The sequence below is a fragment of the Dryobates pubescens genome, chromosome 5, assembly GCF_014839835.1.
Source record: "Dryobates pubescens isolate bDryPub1 chromosome 5, bDryPub1.pri, whole genome shotgun sequence".
NCBI lineage: Eukaryota > Metazoa > Chordata > Aves > Piciformes > Picidae > Dryobates > Dryobates pubescens.
This window is the reverse complement of record NC_071616.1, coordinates 16,480,079-16,507,930: the sequence shown is the minus strand read 5'-3', so window position 1 is coordinate 16,507,930 and position 27,852 is coordinate 16,480,079. Positions and strand designations below refer to the sequence as shown.

The window sequence follows — 27,852 nt, the reverse complement described above, 5'->3', positions numbered from 1 at the left end:
TGTGGTTTAGTGGGTTTTTTTGCCTTCAGATTAGCTGTCTGTAATCCAGTTGGGTTCTGACAACTTCTGTCAAGCTGAGAAATTTGCCAAGTGAATGTACTTTTAATAGAATGAACACTAAGGCACTTAAAAGTATTTTGTAATAGAAAACCATATGTCTTCTCTTCTGTTGAACAGGTGAATCAACACTGCGCCTCAAACTAGCTTTGGCAAAATCCTCAGCTTAATGTACTAAAACCAAGCCCCTGCATATTCTATTTTCATGTCTAAACTTAAAATATACTTTTTTTTTGTTTAAAATATAGCTTACAAAATCCAGCATAAGTTGAGTTCAGCGTTTTGAAGACAGATTGCACAGGACATCTGTTGAATCCTTCTGATCCTGTCAGTTGGATAAACTTGTGTGCAATGGCGTTGGTACTCTCTTCACAGAGAAGACATTCAAAGCTTCTGGCAGTGCTGAAACATACCAAGGAAGTCTGTGGGTGAAGAAACAAATTAGATAATTTGTTGTGATATAAATTAGGTTTTAACAAAATGATACCTGATGGTATTACTGAAGTTTCATCATGTGATGGGAGTTTCATATTTGGCCCAGAACAAAATGTTGGTTAAGAACTGCCTTTAAAATGATTTGAAAACACAAAGTCTTGGATAGTCAGGACTTACTCAGGTTATTGAACCAGAGCTCAGCCAATGGCACTACATCAAATGTGGTAATTTTGCAGATAGAACAATGAGACTCTTGCATTATCTCTAAGTGAACCCAAGGCTTCCTTTGCAAAAAGGCCTGCTCAGACTGGTGATGTCACTGGGAGCAATGCAAACATTACACCTTTGTTCTTTTGGTAAATCCTGTGATTCTCTGGAAGGTGGTTGGTGGTGGTGTGGGGTGGTTGTGTGGTTTTGTTTTGGGTTGTTTTCTTTATTTTTTTTTTTTTTGGGGGGGTGGGGGTGTGGGGGTTTTGTTCCCCCACCGCAGAACAGGATTTTGCTGCTGTGATTTGTCTTGTACCCTGCTCCCCTTCTTTCCTGCTGAAGATGGGACACATCTGTCAGGAAGCTCCCTGTGCCACTAGAGGCTGCTGTTAGATGACTTAAGCACAACTCGGGGCCAAAAGCTACCAATGTCCTCCATGGAAACACAGGCAATGATTTCATACTGAACAGGGTGTCAGTCTGCTGGGCTTAATTTTGCTGTCACAACTTTATTTTTGATTTGGTGAAGATGCAATTTCAACTTCCGTAGTATGTCTTACAAGTCTTTTTATAACTGTCTCTGCTCCTCTGGGAAAAAAGTCTGAAGCACTTCATGCACTTCCTCATGATAAACTGGTCTTAACTCTGTTATCAGTTTCTTTGTCACAGTCAAACTGTGGATTTCCACACTCGAATCTATTCTAAACAGAGGCTTACTTTTTTGTTTGTTTTATAATGCGTAGACTTTCCACAGCTATGAGCTGGACTGCTATTTGCATTGTAGCTGCAACAGCTGATAAGCTTTAGCTACAATCTTTTTAAAGTGAAAACCAACCTGGTTTTATTGGGATGCCAGGGGGGGAAAAAAGTTTATCTAAGAAGAGCCCTCTTCAAGAAATTGCATTTTAATGAAGAACTGGCCACATAATTTTGATAAAGTTTGGAGTTTTTTTAAAGGTATGGATAAAGTCTTACAGATAAGAAATGGGCTCTGCCTTTCCCCTGAACTGATTCAGTTTGTTTGCTGTGGTTACTCTTGGACAATAGCCTTGGCTCTACCTCATGCTGCTCAGGCTAGTGTTTTGTAGTACTTGAGCATACTAGAAGGGGAAACAATATAGGCTGGTTAGGTAGGCATTCTCTTTTAAACTGGGACATGTTTTTGGGGTGTGGGGGGGAATATTGCTTTAAGATGATGTGGCTTGTGGGGATTTTTCTCTTCTACTTGCCTGGTGTTTACCATGGTATTGTGACACATGACTGGCTCTCTGCTACTACACACCAGATGATCCTAATGCCCGATTCTGGTTCTAACCTTGATGCTAGGGTGAAGAAACCAAGTAGTCTGTCACTCTTGAGGATGTGTGTCAGTATTTTCCCCTTCTCCTGTACAAACAGCTCTTTATTGTAAATACAGGGACTGACATCAATATATACGGTCGATGTAGCCAGTTTACTGGCTGTGGTGTGACTGGTTCCAGGGGGACTGCAATGACGGTAGCCTCATCGCTGCCCTGCTACTGGAGACAGTCGAGATCAGACTTCATCTTGCCATGGGCAGCCTGATCCAATTGGAGTTGTCCCTGCTGACTGCAGGGGGCTGGGACAAGATGACATTCGAGGGTCCCTTCCAACCCCATGTGATCTGTACATCTGTGACCTGTACAACTGCGCACCTACCATATCCTCCTCTGGGGGCAGGGAAGGGCTTGCTCTTCTTCCTTCAGCAAGTGCTGCGGCCAAGGAGAAAGGAAATAAGACGTGCTAGTTTCTGAAGCCGTGAGGGTTGTACCTGCACCATCCCCTCGGTGGAGGCCGGGAGGGGGCGACCCCGCTCCCCGGGGCCAGGCCCTCAGGCCGGCTCCCGCCGCCGCCTCAGCGCGCGCTTCCCACAATGCCCCTGGCCGAAAACAAAGTCCCACGTGACCGGCGGCGCGCGGAGCCCATCATGGCGTCTCCCAGCGGCAGCCGGCCGCAGCCCGGCGGGCAGGGCGGTGCTGGCGGCGGGGCCGGGGCCGGGCCCGGAGCCGGGCCGGCGGCTCTGCGGGGCGCTGAGGAGGACGCCGAGGGGTTATATGTGGCGGTGGAGCGGTGCCCGCTCTGTAACACCACCCGCCGCCGCCTTACCTGCGCTAAGTGCGTTCAGAGCGGCGACTTCGTCTTCTTCGACGGTCGCGATTCCGAGAGGTAACAGCAGTCCCGAGGGGGATGCAGGGAGGATGGGAACGGTACACGCTCTCCATCCTCTGCCTTAGTCGCCGGAAGAGCCGCCTCACCCCGCGGTCCTTGGGCAGCCCCTCCCCCGCTCCCCTCTGGGCCGGGAGTGTTGGGGGGGGTGGGGGTGGGGGTGCAGTTTGTCCCTCTTCCCTGCTTTTCCGCCGCTGCTCCAGGGCATGGGGTGAGGGGGTCTGGGGGCGTGTGTCCGGGACGGTCCCGTCGCTGCTGGGCCCACCGTAGGGCTGCTCCTTGTGGGGGGGGTCTGTGTCTAAGACAGTGCCCATCCTAGTTGATGATGATAGTAGTCTTAGTTATTAGACTTAGTCAAGTCTAGCTGCTCGTGTTGGTGTGGTCGACAGGAGCTCTGCACAGTTCAGGACACAAACGATACACACTTGACGTGTATCTATTTTCAGTAACATGCATTAAACTTGCTGTCATTAAAATTAGGAAGGTGTGCAAGAAAATGGCACCTTTGTTACATTTACTTCTTGATGTCATGAAATAGTTTGAGTTGGAAGAGACCTTGAATATCATCTAGTTCCAACTTCTCCCTGCTTTGGATAGCCCTAATCATTGGCACCTTTTTAGTATTCCAAGAAATACTCTGAGTTAGGAGCAGAAAGGTGCCTGCTTATTTGCGCTATCGGAGGGCAGCTAAATGAGTGCTCCATCAATAAGCAAATGCTGTCATTACACACAGATCACCCCTCCCTAACTGCTGTTCATAGCACGTCCATCCTAGATTCTTTAAAAGTCTGCCCAGCACCATCTCCAGAATAGCTCTGATTTTTGGCTGATGCTGTGTTCTTGGTCCTTCATTTGGAACTTCGTTAGCAGCTGTTGGGAGTGGTTTCCTGAGCTGTTTTGGGAAAGCGGTGGACAGTGTGTGGTGTGGTAGGGTCCTCACACCAAAGGTTCTTTGTATCCCTTTGCCAAAGAGAAGAACAACCAGGGGTGCAGCCGTGCCTGTCTTTTGTGCAGTGGGTGCAGGGTGTCAGCCAGCATCAGTCAGCTCACAAAATTGAGACTTTAGTCTGTTATTGGATGAGGGTTGGTGTTTTTTAACATGAAAAACTGTCATGGAATCATAAACTGCATTTAATCTTTCTACAATAGATGGGAAACTGGTGTCTGTGTGAGACTGCTCAGAGTTATCTGCAGCTCCCATGAAGGGAAAGTGGGTTTGGAGTTTGGAACATAAACTAAATATTTTTCTTCTGCCCCTTTTGTCGCCATAGGATTTCAGCTAAAGATCAGGCTTCATTACAGTAATTCAATTACAGCCTTTGTTACAGTGGAAGGACTGTCGTCCTGTATTAACCAAGGCTTAAGAAATTTCCCAGATTCATAGAATCATGTTGGAAAAGACCTTTAAGATTGTCAAGTCCAACCATTATCTAACTCTACCAAGTCTGGTGCTAAAAAATGTCCCTTGACATTGCATCTCTGCATCTTCTAAGCACCTTCAGGGATGGGTTTTCAACCACCTGGCGTATGAGGAGAGGCTGAGAGAACTGAATTTGTTCAGCCTTGAGAAGAGAAAGCTCAAAGGAGAGCTTATTACTGTGTACTAGTACATAAAGGGTGCTTAAAAGGATGATGGAGCCTCCTTTTTTACGAGGAGATACATGGAAAAGACAGGGAGTTATGGGTACAAGTTACTCCTGGTGAGATTCCAGTTGGAATCCAGAAGAAATTCTTCACAATGAGAATGGTTAGACATTGGAATAATCTCCTAAGGGAAGCAGTGGACCCTTACCCTTGGTCAGTTTTAAGATGGCTTGCAAGGGAGTTCAGCTGTCTCATTTAAATTCTAGTATTGCCTAGAAAGACCAGATGGTCCTTGAGGTCTCTTCCAAGCTGGTCAGTTTCCTCAGGCTCCCACTGCTCAAACCTTCCCAACCAGTAGTGTAATTCATGGAAAACAGCAACTTTGTGTTAACAAATTAAAGGAACAGCATCATGCAGAGGAATAACACAATGCGTGTAACATCAGCACGCTTGATGTCAGCAGGAACACTCAGCACAGGGACAAAGCTCCCTTAAGCTTGGGTTTTCTTCTTGTTCTTCAGAAGATAAGGGAATTACTGATTTTTAAAACTGTTCTTGAAATATTTTGTCTGTCTTCTATAATTAATGCTTGAAATTAGAGAGTGGAGGTGGGGGGGAAGTGATGAAGAACCTGTCACTTCAGAGGTCACTTTTCGTTGTTTCCTTTTGCAAGCAGTGAGCAGGTGTCTCTGAATTTCTTGCTGTGTGAGCACAGAGGGAGCGTCTTCTTCAGCAGTGACCACACACCGTGGCAAAGTCATGCAGGGACAGGTGCTGGATTTCAAGTCATGTTTACTGTCGTGGTTATTTATTTGTTTATTTTATGCCTTCTAGTAGTCCCTGGGTTAATTTTAGCTCAGCCTTATGGCTGGTGCTGCATGAGGCTGACAGGGTCATGCCAAGGGCTTTTCTGCGTGGCTCAGTTCTAAGTGTGGCATGAGAAATTCAGAATGTGGAAGTGTATGGGGTCACTCAGGCCTCCCATTTGTCTTTTGGAAGTGTTGCAGGCTGGAGAAAGGCTTGTTCTTCCTTTTGTGAGAAGAAGAGAGCGCATTACTCCTTGTATCCAGTACTGGTTTATTTTTAGAACTTTCCTGTGAGTTTTCCTCATGGGAAGGTACATGATTTCATGTTGTAGCAGTGAGTATGATTTCAGTTTTCTTTCCACTAAGCTGTCGTGTGCTGGTTTTTATAAAAGCTGCAGTAAGATTGAAGTTGTTCATATGTCTGGCAAAAATCACACCCTGTATCTCTGAGGGGGAGAGATTGAGGAGCTGTTAAGATTAATCATTGAAGTACAGCTACAATTAAGGATGAGTTGTCCGGAAGTCCTCCAGTAAAATAATCACTGGCATTCTTCTTTTCATTAGTAATGTGTTGTGTATTCAAAGGCTAAGATGGCATCTTGGCACTGGTTTCATCGTGGACTATTTCTTGCTCCCAGGAGTTTACTCCAGCCTATCATATGCATAAGTTCTCAGAGTGTATTTTGCAGAAGGGATGAATTGCTTTGCTTTATGGGTCTGCAGAGGGCAAAAGCCAAAGACGATATAATTATAGAATGGCTTAGATTGGAAGGGACCCTAGAGATCATCTCCTCCAACTTCCCTGCCATGGGCAGGGATGCCTCTCAACTAGACTTGGTTGCTCAAAGCCTCATTCAACCTGTCCTCCGGGGAAGGGGCATCCACAACCTCTCTGTGCAACCTGTTCCAGAGTCTCACCACCCTTGTGCTGAAGAACTTCTTCCTGAGATCTGATCTAAACCTACTCTCCCCCAACTTATACCATTCCCCTTTGTGTTATCGCTACACATCCTGATGAAAAGTCCCTCTCCAGCCTTGCTGTAGGCTGCCTTCAGTTATTGGAAGGCAGCTATAAGATCCCCTGGGCATCTTCTCTTCTCCAGGCTGAACACCACCAGCTCCCTTGGCCTATCCTCATAGCAGAGGTGGTCCAGCCCTTGAATCATCTTTGTGGTCCTCCTCTGGACTTGCTCCAGCAGTTTCATGCCCTTCTTATGGTGGGCCACCAGAACTGGGCACAGTATTCAAGGAGAATACTGTGAGAGCAGAATAAAGGGGAGTTAATTAATAATTGTGGTCTAAACCTGTCTGACCTCTCTAAGCTGTGGGTTACAATGAGGGGTAGTGACTTTTTGCAGCAACAGAGTTTTATTATAGTGAATAAGTACTAATGTCCTCAACTCCTTCAGCATTAATCAATTCCTATGGATCAGGAAGTCATCCTTTTCTAGTTGCTTCTGTAATTATGAATGTGACAATTATGAACATGTGGAAATTAGCCAGATAACTACACTTAAAAATTAATCTCATCTTAACATGATATGACTTGAAGAAAGAGAAACACTTAGTGGAGAATTTGAGATGTTGAGTTCTCTCCTCTCAGTTTACATTTTATGAGAGTTCTTATAATAGCTTATCTGAAGTTTTGTTTCTTTGCCAGATTGAAAGGCTGTGGATATATATAGAGAAAAATTAGTTACACGATGCAATGCAATTAAAATTAGGGCTATATAAAGAAATGGAAATGTTTGCTGAGGAGAAACCTGCCAAAGAAGTTTGTAGGAGCTGTTTGACATGGTTGCTGAAGTGCGTGGTGAACTGTAATTTCTGCAGGCTTTCACAAATATTTCTATCATCCCTCCCCAGTAGGAACTTAATTTAGTCCCAGATATTTGACAGATCATTCAACTTTTTTGCTGATGTGATGGACATCATTTGGGTAATTGTGTTTAGTCAGACTCTGTGCCCATTAATCCAGCTCTGAAAACACGAATTGCCAAATTGCCGTGTCTCCCTCTCTGGTGTGGCCGCCGAGTGGTGCGTCTCTGGGCCAGGTTATTTTTGGCTCAGCCTAAGGTCAGGGATACAGTAGGTGTGCACTACCCTGGTAAACAGGAGTCTGGTACAGTGCACTTTGGTAATTTCCATGATGACTGCTGGGGTGAGGACACACAGGAACAATGAGCACGCTGGGTTGAGCAGTCAGGCTCCAGTTGTACCACATTCCTCCAGCTCACGGCTTGCTTCTGGCTTTTATGCCAAGCACCCACATTTGGTTTTGGTTTGTTTTGGAAGGAAAACAGATATTTTTAGATGACTACAAAGGCAGCAACTGGTAGTTTTGTTGTTGTTTTAATGTCATCTGGAAGGGTGATTACTCACTTTCTGAACCCCAAGTTAGTCACCAAGCTTTATGATTTCTGCACTGCAAGGAAAGAAATGAAGCAGTTTTAAGTTCTTCTCGAAATCAAACCCACAGAGTTGAGCAGAGGGAGGCAGAAGATGCCATCCTGCAGGCTTACTGTACAGTTCTTTCTGAATAAAGCTTAGATAACCCTAAAATAAAGGACTTGTTGGGTTTTGCATGAAATGTGAGACCTCTGTTAGGATGTAACTGTAAACTCTACTTTATCCAGAGGGAAATGAATTCATCGTTTTTCTGTATGTGGGTTTAATCCAAGATGCACTTTCGAGGTGTGGATTGAGATGGTTCTGTAATGTGACAAGCACAAAGGAAAGCTGGGAAGCCAGGTTCTGGCAGAAGACAAAGAACATTTGCTGGGTTTTGTATGCCATCTGAATTTCTTGGCTATCTCTTCTACTGTTTATTTTGTCACCTCATGGTTCACTGTAACTTCTCAATACGCGTCATTCATACGCTATCTTCTTTAACTGTATTTCTCAATGCACTGTGGAATGTGGAGGGGAGTGGGAACATGGCTGCTGCATAATCAGAGAGTGAAAACAAGGATGATGAATCCTAAAAAAAAATTGCTTACTGATCAGGTCTCTGTAATTCTTATATCTCAGACATCTGGCAGAGCTGAACTGAAGACATTTGGGTCATGGACTTGTGATAGCTGCAAGTGCCTAGGAGAAACAAGTGGAAGACAATGCAACTTATTGCTGTTATTAATACAAAGAAGATTTGGATGTCATGTAAAAGTCTTGAGAGAGTGCTGTCCTATTTGGACTCATCATTAATGAATGAAGTGAGGCATCCCCACATTAGAAGGGAGAAAATGTAGCAAGTAGTGTATGAAAGCCTGCATTTCCCACTGCTAGAGTGAACTTAGCTCTTACTCTCATGGTTTGCGAAATAACACAGTTCAGACTCACTATGCTGTCTGAGACAGTACTGCAAACTTGTGCAGCAACTAAAGGTTTTTAGTGTGCTATGTCTTTCTTAATACACAAAATACTGTGATTGCTAAGCTATGCCTGGTTTACAAATAGCAAGCAATTTGCTAACAATCTCAATAGTGCTACAAGCTGATGATTCCTCAGCTTCGAGGTTGTTGTGATGTCTGCAAGACACATGCTCTAGAATTCTGCAACGTTTTTATACATTTAGCCATTGCTTCCCAAGATGAAGAGACAGTTGAGGTTTAGAGACTCCCACAAGCTTCAAATATTTTTTTTTCTCTTTGCAGACAATTTACAATATCATATTGTGCAAAATATCAATAAACACGTTTAATCTCTTCCAGGTTTTCAGACAAGAAAGAAAGGCTGATACATCTTAAAAACAAACAGAGAGAATTCCAAAAACAGTAAGTTGTGTTTATTAAACAAAACCAAATTATAAAAGCTCCCAGAAAAGCAGTCTTTCTAGCACGCTGTTGCTGGAGACAAGATGGTCCTAAAACTTTCAATCCTGTTTTTTCCTCTAGTGTTTTGAAGGCCATGGAAGGGAAAGAGATAACTGACCAGCTGGTGAGTTGTTCAGTGTCCTGTAGTTTTTAAACTCTCTGAATTCCTAGATCTCATAGTTTAAAGTTGCAATTTACCTGGAGGGCACTGTGTTGTATTTCCAAAAAGCCTGTCCTAAGCAAAATTAAAATTGGCTCTGCAAGCAGAGTGCTCCAAACCATCAATTTTTCATTTCTTCCTGCATATTTGTTCAATAGCTTATTATTTTGATTGACTTTACAGTAAGCAGTCGGTTTGTTTGTGGCATGCTTCTGTGTATGAAATGGTGGATGAAATATTTATTTGTCGGTCTGATCCAGTTAAGAGCATCCTGCTACTTTTTGCACTAAAGCTGCTGGCTCTGTTGTTAATCACTGGTGTGGGTTTTGAAGTCGTTTGTGCCCTAGAGTTGCTGAATGTTCTTTTTCAGAGATGGAAAATAATGTCTTGCAAGATGAGGATTGAGCAGCTGAAACAGACCATTTGCAAAGAAAATGATGAAATGACAAGACGTGAGTAATGCTTTTGTGATGTTGAAAACTCCATGCCTTAGAGTGAAAAATCAATTGGCTGCTCCTTGAATGTGACTGTTAGGGTTTAAAAATGGTGAATTGCCAAACCATTGCTTCTTAAATCTACTTGAAGGCAAATCAGTGAGTGGATTTCAGCCTTTTTATACTTGGGTTTTAATTAGCAAACAAGAGACATTATTCAGCTGGATGGAGATCATTTTGCAACAGCTTTCAAAGTAAATGCTTAGCAGCCTGTGACTCTGGCTTTGTCCCTAGAGATAGCTGTATTCAGTGTAGTGTTTCTGATCACTTCCTCTTGATGAAGAGGAGCAAACAGTTCTGCAGCTGTTACGAATTTCATGTAACTGATGAATTTTAACCCACATCTGTCTAGAAACCCTAAAATCCTGCTTCAGTAATTGTCACTGAAATTCAGAATCTCAGAATGGTTTGGGTTGGACCTTAAAGATCTGCTAATTCCAACCCCCTGCCATGGGCAGGGACACTCCCTGCTTGATCAGGTTGCTCAAGGCCCCACCCAACCTGGCTTTGAATGCTTCCAGGCTCCCCACCTGTTTTGGGCAGCTTGTTCCAGTGCCTCATCCCCCACCCTCATGGGGAAGAATTTCTTCCTAATATCTAAACTAAATTGAGCTGCTTCTAGTTTGAAACCATTCCACTTCATCCTATCACTACATGTCCTTCTAAAAAGTCCCTCTCCAGCTCTCCCGTAGTCCCCCTTCAAATATAGCACAGGCTGGTGAATTGCTATCATTCACCAGCTTTGGTTTTGAAAGTCATTAACATTTTTACACATGAGAGATTTGCAGGGTCATTTTCCAGAAGAGAATATGCAGCACTCCTTACAACCTACATGCAAAGGAAAGATAGGAAGCCTATTCAGAAGCATATTGATTGAATCAGGAACATATTTTTTTTTTTCACTTGAAATTCAAGAGGAGCCATACAGAGCCTGCAAGCAGAGGCATATACCTGAGAGTAGTTATAAAGCACAAATTTTGTAGCTTGTGAGAACATGAAAAAGGCTGAGATGCAGAATGATTTTCGATTAATAAGGAGGATGGAAGGTAGCAATAAGAAATGTATAGTAAGAGAAAAGATGGAGTATGTGAGTCTTAATTAAGAGAGCAAATAACAGTGTAGAGAAGTCTGAAGTGTTCAGATGTTTCACTTAATCTTTGCACAAAGAAAACATGACCAGGTGCTTAACCAGATTAAATTTTACATCAAGAAATGACTGCAGGCTGAGGAAAGAAAACAGCCAGCTAAGTACTATTTTGATTATGTCAGCAAGGCTTTGAGATTCACCTTAGGGAACAAGTCAAAGGAGTGCATGGAGCGTTGGAGAACACATGAGGGAGAGAGCAGGTCCCAGGAAACAGTGAAAACAGTGTCTGTTTTCCAAGGGTGGAGGAAGGGAGAACCTTTAACTGATGATGAAATCATCTTATAAGAAGTCTCTGACCACTTCACAGGTAGCTAGAAGATAAGATGTGGCTGAGTTAATGCTGGGGGAAACTTCAACCCACCACATCAGATAACTAAAAACAGGCATCACTTTGTTAAGAATGGGCTGTGTGAACTCAACCCTTTGTCTGGGGATCAGGTGCTCTAGTGGAGGATAAAGCAGAAGATGAAACATATTCTGCCTTTGGGCACTATTCTTGAATGTGTTAGGAGCAAAGTCATTTGTTTTGGGTGTAATCACTGTAGTGCTGACACAAAAAAAGTGAGAAAGGCTGTGCTCAAGGAGTGGCCATACTTGTCAAACAGAGGAAGTGAGACAGATGGAGCCCAGCAGGACCCAGTTCCTGGCCCAATTTTGTTCAGTATTTTCCTTAATAGCTTGCGTGGTAGTGTAGAAGGTGGAATGGAGGAATCCAAAGAGGAGGAGGATGTGACTTTTGTAGAGAGTGGGATCAAATTCAGAATGATGCAGACTGTATCTTTTGAAAGGGACAAAGTCAAGTGCATGGTGTTTATGAAAGAGAAACATTCTATAGAAGCATTCTATAGACAGCTTAAGGCTGTCTCAAGATCTCCTGACCTTGTCCTTATGGGCGACTTCAACCTGCCTGACATCTGCTGGGATCTCAACACAGCAGAGAGGAGGCAGTCTAGGAGGTTCTTAGACTGCATGGAGGACAGCTTCTTATCCCAGGTGCTGCGTGAGCCTACCAGGGGCAAGGCTTTGCTTGACCTCCTCTTCACCAACAGGGAAGGGCTGGTGGGTGATGTGGTGGTCGGAGGCTGTTTAGGGGCCAGTGACCATGAAATAATAGAATTTTCAGTATTCAGTCAAGCTAAGAGGGCCAGCAAGAAGACCTCCACTCTGGACTTCCGGAGGGCGGACTTCAGGTTGCTCAAGGAAACAATTCAGAGGGTTCCTTGGGAGAAAGCCCTTAAAAATAAAGGGGTCCAGGAGGGCTGGACCTGCTTCAAGAAAGAGCTGATGAAGGCTCAGGAGCAGGCTGTGCCAATGTGCCGGAAGAGGAGCCGCCGGGGCAGACGGCCAGCCTGGCTGTGTAATGAACTTTTAATTGAACTAAGGGAAAAAAAGAGGGTGTATCATCTTTGGAAGAAAGGTGAGGCAACCCATGGAATGTTTAAAGAGGTTGCTAGGGCATGTAGGAGGAAAATTAGGGAGGCAAAAGCATATTTGGAACTTAAACTGGCCTCTGATGTGAAGGACAACAAAAAGTCCTTCTATAAATATGTTAATAGCAAGAGGAAGGGCAGGGACAACCTCCACTCCTTGGTTGACATAGAAGGAAATGTTGTAACACAGGATGAGGAAAAGGCAGAGGTACTTAACACCTTCTTTACCTCAGTTTTTACTACCTGGAAAGAACGTCTACCAGACAGCTGGCCTGCAGAACTGGCAGAGGGAGCCAGGGAGCTGCATGGTTTCCCTTTGTTCCATGAGCAAGTGATAGGAGCTCTCCTCAGCAGCTTGGACCCCCACAAGTCCATGGGACCAGATGGGATCCATCCTAGGGTGCTGAGAGAGCTGGCAGATGAGCTGGCCAAACCACTCTCCATTATTTTTCATCAGTCCTGGCTCACTGGAGAGATCCCAGCTGACTGGAAGCTGGCCAACGTGGTACCCATTCACAAGAAGGGCCGGTTGGATGAGCCAGGGAATTACAGGCCTGTCAGCCTGACCTCAGTGCCAGGAAAGATTATGGAGCAGGTCATCCTGAGTGCAATCACACAACACTTAGAGGATGGCCAAGGGATCAGGCCCAGCCAGCATGGGTTTAGGAAGGGCAGGTCCTGCCTGACCAACCTGATCTCCTTCTATGATCAGGTGACCCGCCTGGTGGATGTGGGGAGGCCTGTGGATGTAGTCTACCTGGACCTCAGCAAGGCCTTTGACACCGTTCCCCATAGCAAGCTCCTGGCCAAGCTGTCAGCCCATGGCTTGGATGGGACCACACTGCGATGGGTTAGGAACTGGCTGGAGGGCCGAGCCCAGAGAGTGGTAGTGAATGGTGCCACATCCAGCTGGCAGCCAGTCACCAGTGGTGTGCCCCAGGGATCAGTGCTGGGCCCCATGCTCTTTAACATCTTTATTGATGATCTGGACGAGGGCATCGAGTCCATCATCAGTAAATTTGCTGACGACACCAAGCTGGGCGCAGGAGTTGATCTGCTGGAGGGTAGAGAGGCTCTGCAGAGGGACCTCGACAGGCTGGGCAGTTGGGCAGAGTCCAACGGCATGAGATTTAACACATCCAAGTGCCGGGTTCTGCACATTGGCCACAGCAACCCCATGCAGAGCTACAGGCTGGGGTCGGAGTGGCTGGAGAGCAGTCAGGCTGAGAGGGACCTGGGGGTGCTGGTCGACGGTAGACTGAACATGAGCCTGCAGTGTGCCCAGGCAGCTAAGAGGGCCAATGGCATCCTGGCCTGCATCAGGAACAGTGTGGCCAGCAGGAGCAGGGAGGTCATTCTGCCCCTGTACACTGCACTGGTTAGGCCGCACCTCGAGTACTGTGTCCAGTTCTGGGCCCCTCAGTTTAGGAAGGAGGTTGACTTGCTGGAACGAGTCCAGAGAAGAGCAACAAAGTTGGTGAGGGGTTTGGAACATAAGCCCTACGAGGAGAGGCTGAGGGAGCTGGGGTTGCTTAGCCTGGAGAAGAGGAGACTCAGGGGTGACCTTATTACTCTCTACAACTACCTGAAGGGAGGTTGTAGACAGACAGATGTTGGTCTCTTCTCCCAGGCAAGCAGTACCAGAACAAGAGGACACAGTCTCAGGCTGCGCCAGGGGAGGTTCAGGCTGGATGTTAGAAAAAAGTTCTATACAGAAAGAGTGATTGCACATTGGAATGGGCTGCCTGGGGAGGTGGTGGAGTCGCCATCACTGGAGGTTTTTAGGAGAAGACTTGACAGGGTGCTTGGTGCTGTGGGTTAGTTGCTTGGGCGGTGTTGGATTGGTGATGGGTTGGACGCGATGATCTTGAAGGTCTCTTCCAACCTGGTTTATTCTATGTATTCTATGTATTCTATGTATCTAAACCCAAAGTGGAGGATGGTGGTGATGATTGACAGGAAAGGATCTGGAACACTGCAAATAAAATGGAAAGTGTCGATCTATAATGTTGCTCCAAAAAGGCTCAGACCTCCTCCTGAGTTTTATGAGCATTTTATTTAGGATGGAAGTAGTTATCCTGCTGTGCCTGGCATTGGTGTTGCCACAGTGGAAGTCTGATGTCCAACCTGAGCAACTTAAAGATACAAATCAATGAGAGAAAGTCTGGAAGAGAATATCTGGAATAAAGCACAAAGAATGGCTAAGAAAATCTATGTTTGGTTTGGTTTAAAGAGGAGGAATGTGAAGAACAGAAAGCCTTTCAGTAGGTAGATGATTATTATCAAGAAGATAACTAGTTTTTGTCTTCAGTGTGTGAGGAAAGGAGGAGGCCAGTGTGACAGGAACTTAGTCACCTTTTCTCAAAACACAGCTCTGAGGGTGGCAAAATGTTAGGACCAACTGGGGAGTGAAGTTCCTCTCCTTTCCTACTATTCTATGAAGTACATTATCTGCAGCTTTTGCAGCTTCTGTGATTCACACACTGGTAAGGATTGGAAGGGACTTCTGGAGATCATTTAGTCCAACTCCCTGCTAAAGCAGGGTCACCTACAGCAGGTTGCCCAGTATCATGTCTGGGTGGGTTTAGAATCTGTCCTGAGAAGGAGACTCCACAACCTCTCTGGGTAGCTTGCTGCAAGGCTCTGGCACCTCAAAGTGAATTTTCTCCTTTATAGTTAGGTGGAACTTCCTGTGTTTTAGTTTGTGCCCAGCCCCTTGTCAGGTTCACAGTGAACTTGCTTAAATTTAACCTGTTGTTAACCTGTTGTTAAGCCAAAACTGCTCTTGCAGATAGACCCAAAATGAATTCTTGTCAGGGGCAGCCAGTTGGTAGGAACCCAACTTGGTTTACCCTTGGACCATATTAGAAATGGTAAATACATTGTTACTGGTCTCTTGGGTATGGCATCGCTTAGCATTTTGAAATGAGGACAGTTTCTAGAATATTGGGTTCCTGCTTTTGGAGTTGACTTTATTGGATACCTCAAAAATGGGTGCTTCTTAAAGTAAGGTTTTAAAACCCGTGTGTTTGCCTTTTGTCTGTGCAGAGCAGCAGGTACCTGCTGCAGGTACCTGGCATAGCAGAGATTGCTCTGCCTGCACTTGCATTTACCAGGCAGCATAGATGTGTAGGACGTAAGTGGTGCCCTGAGATACTTCTGGGGACAAATTTCAATCGGCTCATAAACTGGGTCACAAAGCAGAGGTGCTATACCAGAAGAAAGAACAGTTGCTTCTGCACTAAGACTGCTAAAGAGGAAATGTGTGTGCAGTGTTCTCAAATAACTGCTGCTGGACCTGCAGAAAAGAGAGTTCACTCTGTGAAAAAGTAGCCTTTCAAGGACAATGTGAAAATGGAACAGATGGATGTTTTACTCCTTCTCTCTCTTATTTATGCAAAAGGGGAGTTTGGGAATATGAATGCAGGCATTAATTGATTTTCAGTGGATGTTACATGAATGCTTAAAGGAAATGGGATCGCTAGCTGACACACAGGGATTCTGGTGTCTCAGAGAAAAGTTTATTGCTCTGTGGTTCCTCTAACAGGAGGTCACTTGCTCTATAAACCTGAGGATTATTAATTCTTACCTTCATAGAATAGAATAGAATAAACCATGGGTTTATGCAGTTACACTTCTCCAAACCATGACTAGCAGGAGGGTGTCATGTGCTGCCTGATCATAGCTGAGTACAGACCCATTGCTGGGATCCCTTTTGGTCCCCTTACTTAATTTTTGTGCTCTCCTACTGGCAAAATGGACAGTCCAAATGTCTTGTTTGAGGTAGCTGTGGCTGCTTAAAAACTTTGATTGTAGCAGTATGTGATGAGGCTGCTTTGAGGAGCAGATGCCATGGAGCATGCTTACCATAGTTCTGGTCTCTCCAGTCTCTTGCAATCAAAACATCCCAGTAAAACGATGGCTTAGAGCTTCCCTTCTGTGTAAGGAAGAGTTATTCCACTTCTTGATTGCAGGAAGGTGACACCTTGCTTTAAGAGCATGACTGAATCTTTTCAGCCATAAAAATAGAAAGTTAGTGACTAGTAGACAGGTATTATGAGAGCCTGTAGAAGATATTTCCTCATGCTTTTGAAAGACAGAGGTGGTTAACTTGCTGTCTTTAGACCATATGTTTGTGGAAGCATCACTACAGTCAATTACATTGTAGGAGACTCAGCAGATGCTCTTTAAAGATCTTTTCCAAGTCTCACTGTGCCTGATGCACGAAGTAAACTCGGGCAGTTGCAGCACATAAGCTCATTTCTAGTTCTATGACTGGGAAGGGAGATAGTCAGTGTCCCCTGTGGTGACAAGAAGTCTGCACCATTGGGATCCAAGTGCTTTAAGTGCACATACATGAGTGCAAAGCATTAATAGCAGCAGTGGTGCCAGAAATGGTGAGTGAGGATGCTACCTGCACTTGCATTGCTTGCAGCCAAAATCATGGGTTTTGGGCAGCACCATGCAAACGTGTGCAGTCAAAGCTCTTTCTGTCATAATGATTACCTCATGAGTTTTAATTAAAAGCCAAAATTTCACAGTTTCTGCTCCAAATCCAAAAATAGCTGTGTAAAAGAAAGGGAAAGATCAATGCCAATTTCAGTCTCTTTGGAGATCCTTCAGAAAAGATTAAGAAGTGGTACCACTGAGCAGCTGGGAAAAGCCAACAGTTTAGCAGGGTTTTCTGTTTTAAGCTGCTACAGATTTTGTTTTCTATCAATATTAAAATAATGCTTTTCTCAAGCTTACTATGAGCACCTCACAGCTCCTTTTCCAAGGGTAACATCTGCTGCTGTTTTCACAGACACAGAGGGCCTTCTGAGAATTAAAGAGGAGAACCAGAAGCATTATCGCAGGGCTCAGCGGCATCAGGAGAAGAAAGAGAAGATCCAGAGGCATAACCGCAAGCTGGGAGACTTGGTAGAGAAAAAAACCTATGACTTGAAAACCCAGTACGAGCATCTGGCAAGTCTGCGTCGGATGCACATCCTGGAGCTCACCTCAGTCATATTTCCCATTGAAGAAGTGAAGACAAGCACAAGGTAGAGTCATAGAATCATGGAATGCAGCAGTTTGCATGGGTTCCACAAAGGTCAACTTCTCCACCCCCCCTGCAGTGAGCAGGGATATCACCAACGAGATCAGGTTGCTCAGGAACATGTCAAGTTTGACCTTGATTGTCTACAGGAATGGGGACATTCATGGTACAGAGGACTTGTCCTTTTGGACTCACTTTGCTTAACTGTAAACACAGAATGGCAGGTTGGTGGGGGTTGGAAGAGACCTCTGGAGGTCATCTAGTCCAGCCTCCCTGCTAAAGCAGGGTCACTTACAGCAGGTTGCCCAGGAGTGTGTCCAGGTGGGTTTGGATTCCCTCAAGAGAAGGAGACTCCCCAACCTCTCTGGGCAGCATGGTCCAGTGCTCCCACACCCTCACTGGAAGTGAGTTGTGGAAGTCTTAAGGTAAACACTCTAGCTCCCTTAGCATCTGTGGGAAGAAGGAGGTTTTTCCTCAAGGCAGAACATCTGACCAGAACTTAGAGGTCCCAAACAGAGGAACCTGGAGGTGTTAGCCTCTCCACACTGAGGGATCTGAGCTATGTGTCCAATGTAAAATTTTCTTAAAATAGATAATTAAAAACCCCAGAACAAAGCAAAGGAGTTTTGAGAGTTAGTAGTTTTGCCAGGAGTGTTTCTACAAGCATTTTGCTCTCTGAAATCTGGCTGTGTGCCTTTGAAGTGCATCTCTGATGATGGTTTTAAAGCTTCTTTAAAAACACTCTGTTCCTCTTTGGGTGCCGCAGAGATCCTGCAGATGTGTCTTCTGAGAGTGACAATGCTATGACCTCTAGCACTGTGAGCAAGCTTGCAGAAGCCAGGAGAACCACATATCTCTCTGGGAGATGGGTGTGTGATGATCACAATGGGGACACCAGCATCAGTATCACAGGGCCTTGGATAACTCTTCCTAATAATGGAGACTACTCAGCATATTACAACTGGGTGGAAGAGAAGAAGACTACACAAGGACCAGGTAAGGGGCAACGTGTGGGTAGGCACCTGGAATACTCTGGAAGCCATAGAGCTTACAGCCTGGGATGCCAACAGAAGGCACCAAGGAGCAGTAGCCCAGTCCATTCGTTGCCACCCAGGCAAACCGGAGTCAGAACTAAATACCAGTATGGAGATGAGTCCAATTAAATCCTCTTTGGCAGGGAATGCTCACTGGGACACAGCACAGTGGTAGTAGGGAGATGAAGTTAATTATTCACAGTTTTGACATGGTTCACATGGCACCATTTTAACAGGAATTCCAAGAATTACTATTTTCTGCCGACTTCTGACAGATTTCACTGTAAATGATTGCTGGATTCAGGCTGTTCCTAATACTTACAAATGACATTTTCCAGAGTAGACTTCAGGAGCACATTAAAACGCCCACCGAGGCTTCATTTAAAACAAGACTTTCATGATGTTTTTATTTCTTTTAGATATGGAACATAATAACCCTGCTCATACCATCAGTGCTGCATTGTGCTATGCAACTCAGTTTGTTAACACTTTGTCTCTCATACTCGATGTCAATCTTCCCAAGAAGCTCTGCAACAGGCAAGTAAATGCAAGCCTCCGAGGAGGTGAATCAGTGACCGGTTTTGACTGGTCTTGGTTCCATTTGGTTTGGGGGAGCAAAGTCATGACTTGGAACAGCTTTTGTGGTGATGGTTGATGGCTCCTGAAGTTTTGTGCTGTTAAATTTTGGGTGGAGACCTTGTTGGATTTTAGACCACAGTTAACAGTCCCTCCTTCCTTTTTTTACCTTCTGAGAGCACAGACCAACCATCACAGTTGAAAATAAGAACTTTTTAATTGGCACATTCAGCACCCTCAAATTGGAAATTAAATATGACAGTCCATGAAAAGCACTTTGATTTTATGAGCCCCTGCTGTGCTTTACAAAATCCCAGCCCAATTTGGCAGCTCTTAGTCATCTTGAATAGCTCCACTACATTAAGTGCTGTAGAACAAGGCCTTATAATTTGGCATGCCAGCAGTGTAATTGTTCTTGGGATAAAACACAAATGGGGAACGTACCTGGCTGCCAGATATCTGGGAGTGTGCTGTGTAAAACCCCTTTTGTGACTGGGGGAAAAAAGAGGTTTGAATTTCTATGTGGAACAGAGGGGATCTACACAGAAGTACCAAGGGAGCTGTAGACCGGGTCAGTCTTCCAGGGGACTCAAGCACGCTGCTAAGATTAAGTGGTTAAAATAGTGGTTGCCAAAGGGAGGGCACAAAAATTGTGTAGGAACTCTGCAGGTTTTTTATGCTATTATTTGGGGTGCTGAACCTTCAGAAAAGGAAGAACTTGGGAGTAGAAAATTATGTGGGATTAATGGATGCAGTGGATCTTGGAGTGTCATGCAGTTTACATCACCTGTCTTGCTGAAACCAGTGAGACCAGGGCAAGCAGTGCTTGTTGATGAAATGCTAACAGTCTTGCTGGGTAAAAAATTAATCTCCTGAGCACTCTAAAACTGGCTGTGGAGTTTAAACAATGCTTGCTGCAACAGATGTTTACTCTGGGACTTGTTAGGAAGCCAGTGCACAGAATGCTGGTTTATGTTCACAGCGTTTTGCTTTCTTCATGTGTGGTGTTTCAACAGCGAGTTCTGCGGAGAGAACCTCAGCAGACACAGGTTCACACGGGCAGTGAAGAAGCTGAATGCTAATATCCTGCATCTTTGCTTCTCTCAGGTAGGGGGCATGCATGTTTGGGTTCTTGAAATAGCTTTTAAAATACCGGTTGTGCCTGCAAGTTTCCTCCAGTGACTGATCATGTCTTTTTCTTACCTTCCCTGTGGTAGCATGTGAATTTAGACCTGTTGCACCCACTGCATACCCTCAGGAACCTCATGTACCTGGTCAGCCCAGACACTGAGAACTTGGGCAGGTAAGAAAAGCAGGATCTCAAATCACCTCTGACTGAATCCCTTTTGAAGTTAATTTTTCTTGTTACTTATAAGGGAAATTCTTCTCTTCTGCTGTACCTAAAAATGAGTCCTCAGAACATCAGGAATCAGAGTAGTTAAAAGGAGGAAACAAAAGAGGAGAGAAAAAGTGTGTTCTGAGTAGGAAATGAGATTACAGAGATGTGTGTACACTGGCAGACTCAGCCAGAGGCTTTGTGGCTGATTATGGACTTGTTTCTCCTACCCCCAGGAGCAGGAACATCTTCCCTGCCACAAACAGCACATACGGTTTTAAGCTGAGGGAGAGTAGGTTTAGACTAACTCTTAGGAAGAAGTTCTTCAGTACGAGGGTGGTGAGACTCTGGAACTGGTTGTGGATGCTCCTTCCCTGGAGGTGTTCAAGGCCAGGTTGATGAGGCCTTGAGCAACCAAGTCTATTTGAGGGGTGTCCCTTGCCCATGGAGGGGAGTCCGGAGTAGGAGATGTCTAAAGTCCTTTCCAACCTAAGGCATTCTATGATTCTGTATGCCAGGCCTGTCTCACTGCACTCCAAATATGACCCTACCCACATCTTGCCAACATGTAAATACCTGAGAGCATCCAACAGTATGAACACCCAAAAGCAGATACTAGGTAAGCCTTCCCCAAAATCCTTCTAGTCAGTGAACACCCTAGACCCGAGTCAATACTTCAAATAATACTAATTTATATGTAAAATAAGATTAAAGACATCTTTATTTATTTATTCTGTTAACAGTACATGCTCAAAAGAACATCAGTTCCTGTAGGCTGCTCTCAACAGGTTTTAATAACCTTCTTTTATTTTGCACCTTAAATATAAGAAAGCCAACAGCATTGATTTCCTGTTTGGATAATCCAGTCAGAAGTCACTTGTGCCTGAGACAGTCTGCAAGTATTTGTTTAACGTCTAGTGTGTTATCCTTCTTCAAACACAGTAACATTCTGAAATCTCCTTTCCCTCCTCATTCTCATGGACAGGTCTATTTCAGTTAAAAACCTGCAGTGCACTAAGAGGAACTGAGTGCACATCTCTCACCACCTACCTTATGTTTCCTGGGTAAATCCCTACTGATTCAGACCAAACACATGGGAAGCCAAATCTGTGTGACATAGCTCTGTTTGGAAAAAAGTAGGTGCTTGCTGCTGCTTGTCTGAAAACAAGGACAAGGCAGGAAATACTCAGAGTGTGAAGAGCTGCGGCCTCAAGAGCAAATGGTCTAAAATGTCCAAGTGCCACAGTAGGTCTCACTTCTCTGTGAAGATGTTAGAGTGCCATAACCATCAGTTGTATCCAGGTAGTAGAAGAAGTGGTTAGAGGAAAGAGCAAGAGAAAATATGTACCAGTAACATGTATAGTTTAGCCTGAGAGGTTCTCCTCCCTCTCTAGTAGTCCTAGTGTGGCCACATCTGGAGTTCTGGGTCCAGTTCTAGGCTCCCCAGTTCAAAAGAGATAGGCATCTACTGGAGGGAGTCCAGCAGAGGCTGCAAAGATGCTGAGGGGACTGGAACATCTCTGTGAGGAGGAAAGGCTGAGACAGCTGGGGCTGTTTAGCCTGGAGAAGAGCAGCCTCAGAGTAGATCTGATCAATGCCAATCAATATTTTAAAGGGTAGTGGGCAAGAAGATACGGGGCCAGACTCTTTTCAGTGGTGCCCAGTGAGAGGATAAGGGGAAACAGACACAAACTGGAACCCAGGAGGTTGCAGCTGAAATGAGGAAAAACTTCCTTGCTGTGAGGCTGCCTAGAGAGGTTGTGGAGTCTGCTTCTCTGGATTGCAAACCCACATGAATGTTGTGATCCTGGGCAACCTGCTGTGAGTGATCCTGCTTTAGCAGGGGGCATCAGACTGGATGATCTCTAGAGGTGCCTTCCAACCCACACCATGCTGTGATTCTGCCTGTGAAATTGTCTTAGCTTGCTGGAGATGAGTCTGAGAGGTGACTTGGTTTCAACAGCTTCACAGAGAGAAAATACAAGCTACTGACTGGCTTTATAGACACCACTGGAATCAGAGAGCCTGAGTTGGGCTGAGTTGGGTTGAGCACATATGCTTAACACAGAGCTTAATTACCCAAGAGAATGAAGGTGGAGGTTCTCTCTTTCCTTATGTCATCCTGTCAAGGTGGTAATGGATGCTTTCTTTCATCAGGCAGAAGTTGCTGGACTCAGGACAGGGTGAGCAGGTGTAATGTAATGGCCTTTGTTATGGAGGTCAGTCAAGATGATCTCATGGTCCCTTCTGGCCTTAAACCTGATAAGTCTCTTCTTATGTTGCCTTGTTAAGCAAAATGCTTTGCCAGAAGGCAGCACTCCCATTCTTTTGTGGATTATGAAAGAGGAGTCTTCAACGTTTCAGCTGTCTGCAAAGTTTGCAGCAACAAGCAATCTTTTTTTTCCTTTAGCTACCTAGAGTTACCCCATAGTCTCCTCTGTGAGCTACTATTTTCAGACTGATATGATTTTACTAAGCTTTAATTGTCTGGGTTACAATTTTCCATGCTAAATCACTGCTTCAGGCTTCCCCTCCCACAAAGGCAGAAGAAACTCTTGCCAGTGTCAAATTTTTGTTCCTGTTTTGCTGAGTGGCTTTGTGCTTTGGAATGAACTTTGGCAGGGAGGTTGCTTTTTGGTGGTGCCCAGTGACAGGACAAGGGCCAAGAGATTTCACCTGAATATGAGGAAAAAATTATTTGCTGTGAGGGTGCTGGAGCAATGGAGCAGGCTGCCCATAGAAATTGTGGAGTCTCCTTCTCTGGCAAAATTCCAACCCCACCTGGACATTGTGATCCTGGACATTGTGATCCTGGACAACCTGCTGTGAGTGCCCCTGCTTTAGCAGGACGGGTCGGATGATCTCTAGAGGTCCCTTCCAGCCCCCACCATGCTGTGCTTGCTGTGGGGATCCCGCGTGTCACTGCCTCTGACCATGGGTCTCGGCCCTCTGCAGCTGCCTGCTTTGGCTGGCTGAAGATGTTTCCGATGTCTGCCCCTGCTCAGTGGGAAGGGGTGGCTGCAATTGCTTCTTCCACCATGCGGTGGCAGCAGGGAATTCGGAGTCACAGCGCAGGATGGGCTTCAGGGAATTGCAGAGGGTGGAAGGGATTTTTAAAGATCATCTAGTCCAACCCGTTTGCAGAGAGCAGGGACATCTCCAACTGAGGCAGGTTGCTCGGAGCCCCATCCAACCTGACCTGGAATGTTTCCAGGGATGGGGCAGCCTGGATGGGCCACTCTTTCACCACCCTCAACATGAAGTAATTCTTCCTTCTCTCATCTAAATCTCCCCTCTTTTAGCTTTAAATCATCACCCCTTGCCCCATCACAGCAGGGTGTGATATGTTGAGCCAGGACCTCTGGAGATCCAGCTCACCACCCGACTCAAAGCAAAGCCAACTACAGCACGTTACTCAGGACTAGTGGCTGATAGGGATTCAATTATGTTTGCAGTGGCAACTCCACAGCCTCTCTGGCTGACCTGCTCCAGTGTTTGACCAGCCTGACAGTAAAACACAGTCTTGAGATGTTGCTCAGGGTGAAATGCTGCTATGGGAGTTCTCCACCAGTGAGTTGTGCCAGCCCAGTTCTGCAAACTACACCCTTCCCCTCGCTGACAGAGCTGCAGCCGTCTTGACCTGGCCAGGGCTAGCGTTAAAAACAAAAGCTGTTCCTCATCAGGCCTAGGTTTCCACCAGTGGAGTTCTGAGTTATTATCAATGGGTTTTTCTTTTGTGTGTGCATGTTCCACTACCCACTGCCAAAGCAGAACAGCTCTTCCGCTGTTCCTGCTCCCTGGGTTGGAACCCAGCTATCGCTTCCCTGGCCAACTGTTTTCATTTCACCATTGTCACAGGGCAGTTATCTCTATAGCCAGTGAGGTTCTCTCTGCCAGTTGATAAACACAGGGGTTTGAACTTCTCTGCTGTACACATGACGGAGCAGGGTGCTTTGGCATGCCTAGGGCTCACAGCAGCATGGTGACAGTCCTCCTGCATGGTAGCTAGCGGGCTGACAACTTGGTGTCCATGTTCTCTACTTGCTGGACATTAGAAAGAAATTCTTCACAGTGAGGGTAGCAAGACAATGGAACGTGTTGCCCAGGGAGGCTGTGGATGCCCCCTCCCTGGAGGTGTTCAGGGCCAGATTGGACAAGGCCTTGAGCAACCTGGTCTAGTGGAAGATGTCTGCCCGTGGCATTGGGGGTGGAACTAGATGATCTTGAAGGTCCTGTCCAACCCGAACCATTCTATGATTTACAGGTCTGGGCCTTTTGAAATCAGTGCTGATCTTGAAGACTCCATGGAATTTGTGGATCCCAGTGCTGCTGCTGAAACGGATGAGAGCGGAGATGAGCACGTCAGTGATGAAGAGACTGACCTAGGGACAGATTGGGAGAACCTGCCAAGCCCCAGGTTCTGCGATATCCCCTCTCAGCAGGTGGAGATGCTGCAGAGCCAGAGCACACAGGCGTCCCAGCCCATTGCCAGCAGCAGCGCTGGTGGAATGATCTCCTCTGCTGCTGCCTCAGTGACCTCGTGGCTGAAGGCCTACACCGGACATCGCTAACGAGCCTGGGAAAAGGGCCACAGGATTTATGGACGGAGTCCCTCCCCGACAATGCTGTAGTAAACCTTTACATATTCAGTTAAGTAGTGCCTGGAACAGAGTAAAGGTCAGACTTGCGTTTTGTAAACCAGACAAACCTTTTTATTTACCCAGGATGACTGTGACGGTACCGTTTTGTAAATTAGCTAGCTACGTTCTTCTGACGGAGTCCCCGAGGGCACCTGGTGTCCTGGTTCTGGCTGCATTGTGGAGTGCCAGGGAGAAGGGAGCCGGCGGCCTCCAGCTCTACTTTCTGAAGAAGGAACTGAGTTTGGAGTGTTCGGATCTGGATGAGCACAGAGGGGAAGGCTGCTGGGTGCGCAGCATGGACGCTGGTGCAAATGCAGCTCACGTTTTCTTAACTCCTTAGCAGGGTTTTTTGTTTTGTGTGTGTTTTAAATCTCGTCTTGCATAATGCAAAAATGCGTTATTTCTAAATTTTTTTCATTCAGGACATGAAAATGAGGCATTTTTAACATGTTTTCTAATCTCCGTTGCCATATTTTTAATACAAAGAATCAGCATGGACAGGCATTCAGGCAGCAGATTTGCTCTTGGTTTAGATCTGGTTGTGAATCTTGACCCAGTTTTGCTGTAGGAAACTAGCTTGTTTCATGCTGCTTCCACTGGTAGGTAGTCTCTTAAGTTCTGTGTTGTGCTGTCCAAAGCACACAGGCTCTTTTACTCTGGATATCATACACCAAAGAAACACTGGACGTTCTCCTAGCCCGACCCACCTTCAATGCCAATACAGGATTGCCTTGTTGCAATAATGTCTATCCATCAGTTCCCACACCCCACTGTCACTTTTTAATATTAGCTACTTTTAACTTAGTCACCCCCTTTCTACACTACACATGTTTCCAATCCCCTCCCTGGAGGTTTTTGAGGCCAGGTTGGATGAGGCCTTGAGCAGCAGGATCTAGGGGAAGATGTCTGCCCATGGCAGGGGGGTTGGAACCAGATGATCTTCAAGCTCCCTTCCAACCAGATTCAGTGAATCTGATGCCCCCTTCTGTTTTCTGTTTATGGTGGGTTTATTTCCCCCCCCATTTACTGAATGCCAAGAAGCTGATTTCATTTCTCTGCAGAAGGGCTGACAGCGCAGCTGGCTGGCTTGTAAAGCGGTGGGAGGTGCGGCGCCAACAGAGGCACTGGTTGACAAGTGCTCCTCCACAGCCTTGTGGGATGTAGCACTTACAGAGGCCTTGGCTCAGCCAGGCTCATAATGTACGGTTTACATTTTACAGAGCTGGGCCATTGTACTTCCCCAGGGGGCAACTCATGTTTTTATGCATCCTCCCAGAGGGAATATCTCTGCTACTTTTCCCAGTGGTGACACAGCTCCTAGCAGGGGCATGGTGAAGCTGTAGGAAGCAATGCAGAAGCCATGTCCCTGCCATCAGTCAGTGTCTCCTGTGTGTCTGAAGTCCCAGATCCAGGACTGGCTTACCCAGCCATCTCCTGGAGTGTTTCGTGGTGGTTTTGCTCAGTTCCTTTCCAAGCCAGCTCACGCTGCTTCATGTCTCCACCAAGGAGGGGGCTGAAAACAGTTTTGGTACTGGTGCCTGCATGCCCTAGGGAGCTCAACACAAGGGGTACCTAGCTGAACATCCTGTCTGCCAGCTTCCCCCTCCTCCCCACCCCATAGATGGCAGCTCTTTCTTTCTGGCCTGGGGATTGGGCATCTGTTGTCACTAGTTTAATTTTTGGTTTAAACCAAAGACCCTTAACTCCACACCCTCAGTCCTACCCTTCTTTCTGTCTGCCCCCAGGAGTTGGGCTCATTTTTAAGAGAATAGCCAAGTCTCCCTTGACTACTGCAACCTGAATGGGGCCAGTACCCCCCAGCACCCCCGCCCTGGGGTTGGGTTTGGTCACTGCTCAGTTCACAGCACTTTACTCCCTTGCAGCTATTGGATCCCTCACAGCTCTGAGAAACCAGCAGACACTTAACCAGTACTGTATACCAGGCTCCTGGTGTCACACAGCCCCTCTGGCCCCCCATTTATTTTGCACTGAACCTCACCCTATGATTATTTTCTGTCTTTTGTTGTTCAGTTTTTAATACACATTTCAGTCACTCTTGCTGCCTTCATGCTACTTTTGAACCCCCTGAAGGTCAGGCCATGATTCAGCTTTGCATACTGTCATTGACTGACTGAGAGAAAGGACAAAAACAACACAGAAAAACAAACAAATCAGAACACCTTTTTAAGCCATATACTTCATAATCTTTTCCAAAATCATTTATTTGCAACCGTGTCTTACCGTGGGAAGCCTCGAGAGTGTTAATGCCTTGGGACAGGGCTTGGTTTGTAATAGGACACAGATTGTTATGTGTGGGGGGCGTTGTTTAAAGTGTTTTGCACATTGTGTGCATCCAAACCTTGAGTGCAATCACCAGGATGGGTTTTCCAGGTTGGTTTTGGGGGGGGGGGGGGCGGGGGAGGGGGGAAGGGGGCAGCAGTACCTGTCATTGTCACTATGGGAAGACAGCCAGCTGAGAGTTTACAGAATACTTGGTGTAGCATGAGTGTGGGAAATTCAGTTCAGGCCCTGACTTCATCTGTGATGGGTGATCCAGGGTGGCCCATTAGAGCTGCCAAAGAGGAGCCTGATTTGGTCCCAGCCTTTGGCTGAAAAATCAGGTGCCTTCAAAGGATCTCCCATGGGACACCAAAGGGTTGCTTGTCACCTGCAAAAACTTAGGGCCTCCCTCTGCAACTTCTGAACTAGATGTAACTGAACAGATGGTTTGGGTTGGTGGTTGTTTTTGTTTTTCTAAATTTTATTGTATTATTGCAATAAATCTTTTAACAGTATTTTTTTTGTTAAGCTGTACATTTAGAATTGTTACTTCTTGATGGTTTGGTTTTGACCATGCTGGGACAGCACAGAATAATTTCCAGCCTTCAGCCCACCAGAGGGACCAGACC

At 45.8% G+C, this 27,852-nt stretch overlaps 1 protein-coding gene across 1 annotated transcript; it reads left to right on the top strand.

Moving 5' to 3' along the window:
• The first annotated feature begins 2,642 nt into the window (after positions 1 to 2,642).
• ATG14 (autophagy related 14) lies at positions 2,643 to 25,893 on the top strand. The gene is made up of 10 exons (XM_054161675.1): positions 2,643 to 2,886; positions 8,987 to 9,049; positions 9,170 to 9,212; positions 9,619 to 9,700; positions 17,124 to 17,361; positions 18,124 to 18,353; positions 18,811 to 18,928; positions 19,984 to 20,074; positions 20,185 to 20,270; positions 24,568 to 25,893. Exons 1-10 carry the CDS (start codon positions 2,648 to 2,650, stop codon positions 24,872 to 24,874), a joined length of 1,497 nt encoding a protein of 498 aa, XP_054017650.1. The 5' UTR covers positions 2,643 to 2,647; the 3' UTR covers positions 24,875 to 25,893.
• The last annotated feature ends 1,959 nt before the right edge of the window (positions 25,894 to 27,852 follow it).

Bases quoted from the DNA above. Each gene is read 5' to 3' on its own strand.
- ATG14 (XM_054161675.1), top strand. From the start codon at position 2,648: ATGGCGTCTCCCAGCGGCAGCCGGCCGCAGCCCGGCGGGCAGGGCGGT. The intron at 9,213-9,618 runs GTGAGTTGTTCA...GTTCTTTTTCAG, and splicing joins AAGAGATAACTGACCAGCTG to AGATGGAAAATAATGTCTTG. The intron at 17,362-18,123 runs GTAGAGTCATAG...TGGGTGCCGCAG, and splicing joins GAAGTGAAGACAAGCACAAG to AGATCCTGCAGATGTGTCTT.